The sequence below is a fragment of the Austrofundulus limnaeus genome, unplaced genomic scaffold (assembly GCF_001266775.1).
Source record: "Austrofundulus limnaeus strain Quisiro unplaced genomic scaffold, Austrofundulus_limnaeus-1.0 Scaffold488, whole genome shotgun sequence".
Classification (NCBI taxonomy): domain Eukaryota; kingdom Metazoa; phylum Chordata; class Actinopteri; order Cyprinodontiformes; family Rivulidae; genus Austrofundulus; species Austrofundulus limnaeus.
The window spans coordinates 59,234-69,426 of record NW_013952890.1 but is presented as its reverse complement, the minus strand read 5'-3'; the positions used below and the strand labels follow the sequence as shown (position 1 = coordinate 69,426).

Below are 10,193 nucleotides of genomic sequence, written 5' to 3'. Positions count from 1 at the left end.
AAAGTATTAGATAAATTTCAGTAAGTGTGTTCAATACTTTTTCCCTGTGCCATTCCACATTATTACAAATAACTTCATTTCTGGACATTTATGATCACTTGGGTTGTTACCGACATCTGTGAAAATTCCATGTCATTAGCACCTCTAGTAAAATATTTACTGAGAAAAATGGTGACGTGTTCAATACTTATTTTACCTGCTGTATGTAAATATACTGTATTTTCTGATCTAATAGATCTCAAAGTAACAAAAAAGATCTAATGAAACAGCAACACTTGTAGGCAAGACTTTTTTAAAATAAAAACATAAAAATGTAGATTTAGCTTGAAATCTGCTTTATATGAACGATGGCGCAGTTGTTTTGCCTCTGAGCTGCTGAACAGAAGCAGCATTAATCTGCTGTTGTTCTGCAGAGCGTCCGGCTCCAGTCACACGACTCTTAGCTGCACCGACATGAAGACACAGAAACAGATCCACACGACTCCTGTCGGGTCACAACTGCAGAACCTTAATGGTAAAACCTTCATTTATTATTATTATATGTATTTTTTATTTTTTTTTATTCTGTCATTTGTTACGTTTTAGTCAATTATTGGGGAATATTGTCAGCTCAWTAGTTGAAAATTTGAAATCTAAAATATCTTTGTATTTTAATTTTTTTTGTTGCAGAAAAAGACACCATGATGCAAATCAACAAATTTAAGGTAAGATTAATAATTATTTTTAAAATATGATATTACTTCAGAACCCTGACAGTTTTTAACTAATAAAAATAGCTTTTCTAGACTTAGAGAAATAATGTCTTTTTTTCTTGTCACTTTTATTTTGACACTTTTCAGTGGAGGCATTTTCAAGTGAATGAGTCACATGTTTATAAATACCATTTGGCTAAATTTAAACATCAGTTTGTGTTATTTCTCCTTTTTTATGACTGCTTCAGTGCTTTCAGTTTGCCAGACGACAGTGTGAAATCTGAAAACATTTTAAGTTTTTTTCAAAATTTCTGCCAATTTAAGTTTAAATTAGTTTTTTATTCTTTTACTTTGTNTTTTTTCAAAATTTCTGCCAATTTAAGTTTAAATTAGTTTTTTATTCTTTTACTTTGTAAAAAGTAAATAATTTATACTTTTTATTTAGTTTTAAATCATGCACTGTAAAAACAATACTTTTAGTGGATTCTGTTTTGAAATACTTTACTGTTTGTCATTTAAATATGAAATATATGCCATCATTTATTTTAAATTTAACTTAATTTGGGTCAGTACCATATTCTAGGCTCAATCTCAGGACAGAAAAACATGTCAGCTGCTGTAAAGACTCTCTTCATCTGCATTTTAATTCAAGGTAAGCTTTTTCTCACATAGTTTGTTTTAGATAATTTACCAGTTTTCACATGTCTTAATAAGTGTTTTTCTTTATTTTAAATTATTTTCAGTTCTCATTTCATTTGTGGCAGTTGAGTAATAAATAGCTTGTTGTTTGTTTAATCCCACCATCGCTGTGTCCCAGGCTCTGTYTGCCAGCACTGGACAGCCTCGCTGCCTCAGACGGTTAAAGGCCTGAGTGGATCGTGTGCGGTCATCCCCTGCAGCTTCAGCCTGCCTCCAGAGTGGGACCAACACCTGGACGATTCCTGCAGAGCMATATGGAAGCGAGGCAGCTGGAGGCAGACACAAGTGTTTGATTCCAGCCTCACTGGRGAAAACGTGAAGCTGAACGTCATGCAGGGAAAGCTGACCGGAGTTCTGCGTGACAAAGACTGCACCGTCGTCTTTAACGACCTTCCATCCAACAGCTATGATCAGTATTACTTCAGACTGCAGTGTGACAACCCGCTGAAATTCAACTTTCCTACAAGTGTCCACATCACGACTCAAGGTTTATTTCTTCTAATTGGTTTTGAACATATGATTGGTAGGGGAGACCGGGGACAGYAGCAACAAGGGACGGTTGCAGCACGTCATTTTTCTCCAAACAGAAACAAGCTGACACTCACACWGTACATGCTCAGTTAGATGCCCCACCTTGTAAAGAAAAAGTAAACAGGTTCAAAAACTGCTCCAGGATTTATTTGAAAAAAAAAAAAAAACTGTTCTTGAGGTACCAAATATTTTTTTGCCCAGCTTTATTTTTGTTAAACTGTTGTCACTGTTTTTGTGATCCAGCTCAAACTTATTTGGTTTAAACCAGTGATATGTTGACTTTTAACTAATCTAGTTAACATGTATCCAGATCAGCTTATTTAGCTAACACATGAGGTTTTATCGTGGCTGACAGGAAGGGGGACAGTTGCAACAACTGTTGCATCTGTCCCCGTATAATAAATCCATATAAAAACAGAGCTCATAAAGATGATATTATGATGTTGAAATTAAGTTTGCACTTAAAAGGGTATTGGGTATTCATGACAATTTTATAGTTTAAAACAAAAGTGTTTAAGATGTTTTTTCTGCAGTTGTTATTTTCAACAATGGTTTTAAAATCCCAGTTTCTTTCTATGTAAATATTGCATAATGTAAGTGTACAGTGACAATAGGCAAAACAAAAGTTAATTGCCTCACAAATTGCTCTATTATCCTTGTCTCAAAAAGCCAACTGTATTTTATATCAATTAGAGTCTTTGACATCTGTATATAAGGTCTACTCATCAAGGCAAATCTATATTCGTCATTTGATCAAAAAGAATAAATAAATAACACTGTAATATCATTATAACTTACAGTTTTTATTAATTTAGCAATAATATAAATATAAAAAAAACTTTTATTTACAGTGAAACATAATGTATTAATAATATGTTGCAACCACCCCCAAACAATGTTGCAACTGTCCCTGGGGTCAGTTGCTACATCTGACTTTTCATTTTCAAATGCAAATAGTGAAGAAAGTACATGCTTTAATTATCTGTAAATGGTTTTGACTATTAACAGACAGATGTAAGTTTATTGTATTAAAATGTGGTTTGTCTATTTTAAACCATCTCTGAGTAACAGAGTCAAATGTAAAAAAGTGTTGCAACTGTCCCCGGTCTCTTACCTTTTACACATTAGACCTGTTTACTTCTTGTTTGACTCATCAGATTCACTTCTTCAACCTACGGTAACTCCAGCCAGGCTGGAAGTAGAAGAAGGAACTCCAGTGACGCTGAACTGCTCTGCCCTTAACCCCTGTCCCATTCTTCCTCCGGTTTTAACCTGGACTCCCAGTGTAGGCGACACGGAGGAGAGTGCAGAAGGAAAATCTGTGATTTCCATCATGAACTTTAACTCTTCCTACATCCACAACGGACAGACGTTCTCCTGCAGCGCTCTCTACAGCCGACAAGCCGGACACAGTGACCTTGTTTACGAAAAAGGTTTAACCTTACGTGTTTTTTGTGAGTATGTACGAATAATTCCACTTCCTGATTGGCTTCACTTTTCTGCCCTAGAGGAGGACTGTTCAACAAAGTGTTTGCCAGATTAATGCAACTATAAAGTCTCTGTGTGTCTTTTTTTAAACAGTAATGAATCTCTTATCTAGATGCTCCACGTAACACATCGGTCAGCTACCTTGATCCAGTTTCTGAGGCCAGCTCAGTGATTCTGACCTGCAGCACTGATGCCAGCCCAGCTGTGGACAGYTACACCTGGTACAAAGTCAACGGAGACCAAGCAGCTGCTGTGGGATTTAAGAAAAGACTTTCAACGACAGTCACAGAAGCTGAAAGGCAGTTTTTYTGCAAAGTCAGTAACAAATATGGAACCCAGAACTCCTCCATCATTCAGATAGACGTTCAGTGTAAGTCAGAGWGAAACATGAACTAACACAAATGTCTCTCTATAACCGGCATGGGAATAAATCCCTATTTGTTTGTATTTTTAGTTCCTCCAAAGGAAACTACAGTAACTGTCGACCCGACTGGTCCAATCCTGGAGGGCAGCTCTGTTTCTCTGCTGTGTRGCAGCCGTTCGAACCCACCGGTGACCAACTTCACCTGGTTCAGAGATGATGAAGTGGATCAGGAGACCGGGCCCGTTCTAGTTCTTGATGACATAAATCCCAGCCATGAYGGTGGCTATCGGTGCACGGCAACAAATCCCCTGGGAGAAGAAAGTTCAGCGAAGCTCGAGCTGGACGTTCAGTGTGAGTTTGTTTACTGCAGATTGTCAGTGCTGATTTAAAAACAGAGCYGTCTGTTGTGGACTCTGCTAAATCCAGCTGTGCTAACCCAAACATGAAGTGAAGCCAAGATTAATGATCCGGTCTGAGCCATGTACAGTAACCACTTGTCACGTTGCATGACAACCTCAGAATGAGCTCTGCTGTGCACGTGTGCTGCTGGACAGAGTTGTGTGTTCGTGTTCTGTTAGGATGCTGTTCAAAAACACAGATGGTGGTTGTTGTCCTGGTTTGAGGAAAAACAACAACCAACTCAAAGTCTAAATAAATTGTGCACTGAGGAATCAATTTAAATTCGACCTGTACAGCTGGACATCCTCTGGATCTTTGGGAATAAATATTAGATGTAATGTCAGTAACAAACTGTTCATACTTTAAAATGTTTTTGTACTTTTGTAATTTTATTATGGATACACAATAACTATGATTGGCATTTTATTCAAATATACAATTAGAATTTTATTTTTCATTGCTTTTAGTTTTTAGTTTTTGTTCACATTAGTTTTAATATTAAGTATGAAAAAGAAAAAAAAAACACTTTTGGAATAATCAATAATCTAAAATCTTTTTGCCTCAAAAACTCCAACAGATGTTGGAGTTAACTAACACATGCTGTTAGCCCTTGTTTTTGTTAGAGATCAACAGTCTTTGAACTTTTACATTTTTAGGTTAGGTTAGTTTAAGTTAGTTAATTTGTTAGGTAGGTAAGTGAGGTTAGGTTATTTTAAGATAGTTAGTTACTTAATTTAGGTTTAGTTAGATTAGTTAGGTTAGATACATTAATTAATTTGGTAGGTAGGGTTAGTTAGTTAGGTTAGTTCAAGGTAGTTAGGGTTGGGTTAGGTTACCAATTAGTTACCATGACTAACCTGTTAGGTTAGTTTGGGTTAGGGTTAGGTTAGTTAGATTAGTTTAAATTAGTTTGTTGTGGTTATGTTAGATTTGGGTAAGTTAGTTGATTAGTTAGTTTGGTAGGTATACAGGGTTTGGTTAGTTAGGCTAGTTTAAAGTGGTTATGGTTGGTTTAATTTAGTTAGTTAGTTAGTTAGTTAGTTAGTTAGTTAGTTAGTTAGTTAGTTAGTTAGGTAGGTAGGTTGGGTAATTTAATTATTTTGGTATGTAGAGTGAGTGAGTTAGTTAGTTAGTTTGTTAGTAGGTTAGGTTAGGTTTAGTTAGGTTAGTTAGGTTGGGTACTTTAATTAGTTTGGTATGCAGAGTTAGTTAGTTAGTTAGTTAGTTAGTTAGTTAGTTAGTTAGTTACGTTAATGGGTTTGGTAGGTAGGGTCAGTTAGTTAGGTTAGTTTAAGGTAGTTAGGGTTGGGTTAGGTTACCAATTAGTTACCATGACTAACTTGTTAGGTTAGTTTGGGTTAGGGTTAGGTTAGTTAGATTAGTTTAAATTAATTTTTTGGGGTTGTGTCAGGTTTGAGTACGTTAGTTAATTAGTTAGTTTGGTAGGTAGGGTTAGGTTAGTTAGGCTAGTTTAAGGTGGTTAAGGTTGGGTTAGGTTAGTTTAAGTTACTTAGGTAGGGTTAGGTTAGGTTTGGTCTAACCTAACCTAACCTAACCTAACCTAACCTAACCTAACCTAACTTAACCTAACCTAACCTAACCTAACCTAACCTAACCTAACCTAACTAACTGGTTGGATTAGGTTAGTTAGGTTACATAATTTAGTTAGTTTGGTAGGCAGTGTCACGCTAGCATAGTTAGGGTAATTTAGTTATGGTTGGGTTAGGTATGGTTAGTTAGGTTAGTTAGTTAGATTAGTATACTATTTTCAGAGTAAAAAAGGGGGTAATGGGGATTTCCATGTCCTGTTCTTTCCTCTTTATCAGTTCAAATAACAACTGTTTTAACAATATTTTTTATCAGACTCGTGTCAAAGCACATAAATGAGATTTGGTAAAATATGTAAAACAACTCAACATTTGGTTTCTTATCAAGGTAAATCCAGACTTCTCACAAAAAAAAAAAAAGATTTTTGCATTTAATACTATCAGAGCTATTTTCTTTCAGATCCCCCTAAGAACACACTGGTGTCCGCTGACCCTCCTGGTCCAGTTCTGGATGGCAGCTCTGTGACTCTGATCTGCACGACTATCGCCAACCCAGCAGCCATAAACTTTACCTGGTTCAGAGCGGCTGGAAGAGAAAAGGAGGTGGTTGGCTCAGATCAAGACTTTACCTTCAATGTGACCAAACTCTCAGAAGATCAATATTACTGTGAAGCTCTGAACATCCATGGAGCTGAAAACTCACAATCTGCCAATATTGATGTCATATGTACGACCTTTTATTTTCATTGACTTTGTCTTTTTTTTTAACTTAAACTGTCACAGAGCATGTAAAAATAACCACTAATGTTCTGTGATTCAGTTCCTCCACAGATCCTACCCTCTTCCCGATGCATCAAAGTTTTATCCTGGTTTCGATGTTCCTGCTTCAGTCAGGGTAACCCACTTCCTTCCTTGGTTTGGGAACTGGCCGGGGAACCTGTCAATCACTCTGCTGACATTGCGATCAGGGAAATAATTATTAAACACAAGACCATTAAGAGTCTCATAACCCTGTACCGTCTGAATGAAGACACACCCTCTCTGGTGTGCCTCAGCAGCAACTCACTGGGCTCTGATAGTCTGGATTATAATATCTCCTCCAGTGAAACCCCACTCGGTAGGACCCTCTGCAGCCTGCTGCATTCATACACACATTAATCATTGATCTCTTGATCTTACTCCTGTGGGTTTGGTGGATTTTCAGGCCTCCACGCTGAGTCGCTGCTCATCGGCTCTGCAGCTGGAGCACTGGGGATGCTGGTGGTGTGCGTCCCACTGCTGGTTTATGTTTGCAGGTAAGAACAAAACTCAGCCAATATATCACTAAAACTTTGCATAATCCATATTGATAGAGGAGTAAACAAATAACAAGGAAGTACCCTTAAAACAGTTCCACATTCCTGAAACACTGTTGGAACAAGGCACAGAGATTTATTAATTATTTTTACTGTTTAAATGACTTCAATCAATTTGAAATTCAGTTAATCAACCACAAAATATTCAAGAAAAAAATGCAATATTTTGTGTTATTAGGGTTTACATTTGGTCTAATGTAATGTACTGAAAAAAATGACAAATAACCATGTATTTTGGATTTATTATAGTTTGATTTTTTTATAAATAACATGACCAATCTCAGTTAATGATATTTTCATTGTGTTTATATCTACCATTATTTTTGTTTATTTTAGGAGAAGCAAATGCAGATCTGCACCACACAATAAACTGTCTGAAACCTCTGAATGTTCAGTTCTCAATGTGGTGAGTTTAGGTTTCTGCAGACATACAGCTAGATTTCTAAATATTTCAAACTAAGAAGCTTTGTTATTTAGGCATCTGTTAGTCATGTTTAAATAAACCCTACTCTTAATATTTAACAACAAAATAAATTCCTATCTGTTCCTGAAAGTGCATTATCCTCTGCCTTTTTAGACTAACTCTCCACCCATGGATGTGATTTATGAAAACAAAGTTACTGAGAAGGAGGAGGAAGAAGGAAGAAAGGAAGAAAACCATGTGGACTTAGTTAAACTTCAGGTCAGGTCAGAGGGTGAGCTCGTGGAAGCTGACAGCAGAGGACTGGCCTCAAAGACTGCTGAGTCCACTGAGGTTTACCTGCATGATGGAGGAAATAAGGAAGCTGCAGAAGAGGAAGAGAAAATTGAAGTCACTCGTTGAAATGAATGAAAATGATATTCTTACACGATGGGTCAATAAGGAGGTGACTGAGTAACTTTAGGTGTTTTTATGAGCAGATTCTGGGCATCAGAAGCTCAGCTGAGATTTTTAAACGTTACACTTCATTAAATGCAGAAGTGAAGATAACATCTGGATACAACACAAGAGTAATCACATGCTTCCAGTCAAAGTTCCTATTTTATGTCCATTTTCTCTCAAAGATGCCTGTATTTGTAATTAAGCCACTATATCAATAACATTGCTGTTTGTGTTTTTAATATCCTCTAGCTGTCTTTGGTAATATGGTTTTCTTACTAACTTCATTCATAGTGAAAATAAAGCAAGACTCCAGTTCAGTCAGCAGTAAAATAATCAGTTTATAGTATTAGCCCATAAGTACACTGTATAAGGAGTTGCTTCATTCTGCGTACATTTAAAAAAAGCCTCATCAAAAATTTACAGCATAACTATAAAATAACACCTGTAAGAGTTTTTACCTTCATCTGTACAAATATTTATCAAAATTGAGCTAACTTATATACAAGATAATATAGATTTAAAATGGTTAAAACAGTCACATTCTTCTATTTTGGTGTTTTGTGTCTGCTCACAAACTAAAACAGAGATGCAATAAAATTAAAAATGGGTGCTTAAACTTGCATCCTGAAGCCATAGTGAAAAATAAGCCTGCTTTACTGAAAGAAGAATTGTGACAGATGGCAGTAAGGTGATACAAATCGGAGCTCAGAGTTTGACCTGGGAGTACTGAGTGTCCTCAGAGCTGCTGGAGTCTCTGGTGGCTCTCTGGTGGCCGGCCTTTGGTTGGAAGTTCACCTGAGAGTAGCTGAGCTCCACCTCGTCCTCGCTGGTGTCTGAGTCATCTTCATAAGAATAGGACGGTTTGTCTGAGTTCATCATGTGAAAGTTCTCATAGACCGTCGGTTGTTTCGCTTTCTGGGGAAAAATCAGTAAGTATTGTTATATTTGTTCCCYTTATCTGGATTTCATGCACTACAGAATCCAAATAAAACACATTTTGTTTTTTGCAACGTGAGATTTCTGACCTCTTTAAAWGATTTTGGCTTGCACACTTGAGAGTACACGCTATCCTCTTCTGGTTTCCTAGAACACACATCATAAAACACGATGTCATATTAAATCTATTTCTCTTTTTCAAAAATAAATCCGACACATGAATTCTCACGTCTTCTTAAAGTGCAGAGAAGCATAGTTGATGGAGTCGWTCTCCACAGGTTCACGCTGGGGTCCGGCTGGTTTTTGTGCAGACGCAGGCTGAACAGACAGTGAAGGGTCAGAGGCGACTGAATCGGTTCATTCATGCTTTAAAATAAAAGCTTTAAGTTGTCCATTCATTCATTGTTCCCAGATTGCAAACACTGTATTCACAAACRGAACAAACAGAGAGGATGCTGCTGCAGGAAGCAGACAGCAGCTTGAACCAGAGACTCGTCTGCTTGGATAAAATGAGGTTCTGCAAAGGAACGTTTTAGGAAACAAAAGCCAGTGAGGATGTTTGATGCCATTTTTTCCTCATTTTGCATCTGTTCAACTGTAAACATACGGAGTTCAGAAAGTCTCATATTCTGTGATCATAGTCAAGTTTATAATAACTATTATTTGATGGAAGAAGTAGAAAATCTGAGGATCTTTGCTACGTTTTTAGTCATTAAAAAGCTAATTCATGTGTTCAGCAAAATAACAATGAATTCAAATAAATAGCAATTTAGTAACTTGGGTGAAATAAAAATCAGCCCCAAAATGCCCAGTGAACCAGTCGATCGATTTGAATGAACCTTTTGGTGCGGGTCAACACTGAAACATCAATACAACTGATACCAGAACTTTATGCTCAAGAGYTGATTCTAAAACCAAAATTTCAATTCTTTGATACTTCAGTCATTTCAGGTAACATATATCATTAACAGGAACACAGTGGAAAATAACTAAACTGCTGAAATCTTGTCTAAATCATATGCAGTTGTTGGGAACTACTTTTTCTTCCGCCTGGGTAACGTCAACACAAAACGCGCAGCATCACATGCTCAATCTGTACATGTTCTGTATTTTTATGTTAATATGTTCATCGTGAAACGTGAATTAAGATGCAAGTTTTCATTTTTTAATAATAGTTTTTGATAAATAATTTATTTTAATGGTTTTATTATTTTATTGCATATTTTATTGTTTAAAATACAATTTTTAAACATTTTGTAGAATTGTGTCCTCTGTTTTTGTTGTTTTAGCTCAGCTTTATTGTAAATGAGGATGATATAT

The 10,193-nt window shown here is 36.5% G+C and overlaps 1 protein-coding gene and 1 long non-coding RNA gene across 2 annotated transcripts; both read left to right on the top strand.

The window, feature by feature from the left end:
• The first annotated feature begins 373 nt into the window (after positions 1–373).
• LOC106530056 (uncharacterized) lies at positions 374–1,287 on the top strand. Its single transcript, XR_001311724.1, has 3 exons — positions 374–514; positions 670–704; positions 1,263–1,287. It is a non-coding gene; the product is annotated as an uncharacterized LOC106530056 (long non-coding RNA).
• Positions 1,288–1,298: 11 nt separating this feature from the next.
• Positions 1,299–8,300, top strand: LOC106530049 (sialic acid-binding Ig-like lectin 11). Its single transcript, XM_014025608.1, has 10 exons — positions 1,299–1,344; positions 1,510–1,878; positions 3,080–3,376; positions 3,523–3,780; positions 3,865–4,125; positions 6,181–6,447; positions 6,541–6,837; positions 6,925–7,015; positions 7,412–7,481; positions 7,653–8,300. Exons 1-10 carry the CDS (start codon positions 1,299–1,301, stop codon positions 7,896–7,898), a joined length of 2,202 nt encoding a protein of 733 aa, XP_013881062.1. The 3' UTR covers positions 7,899–8,300.
• The last annotated feature ends 1,893 nt before the right edge of the window (positions 8,301–10,193 follow it).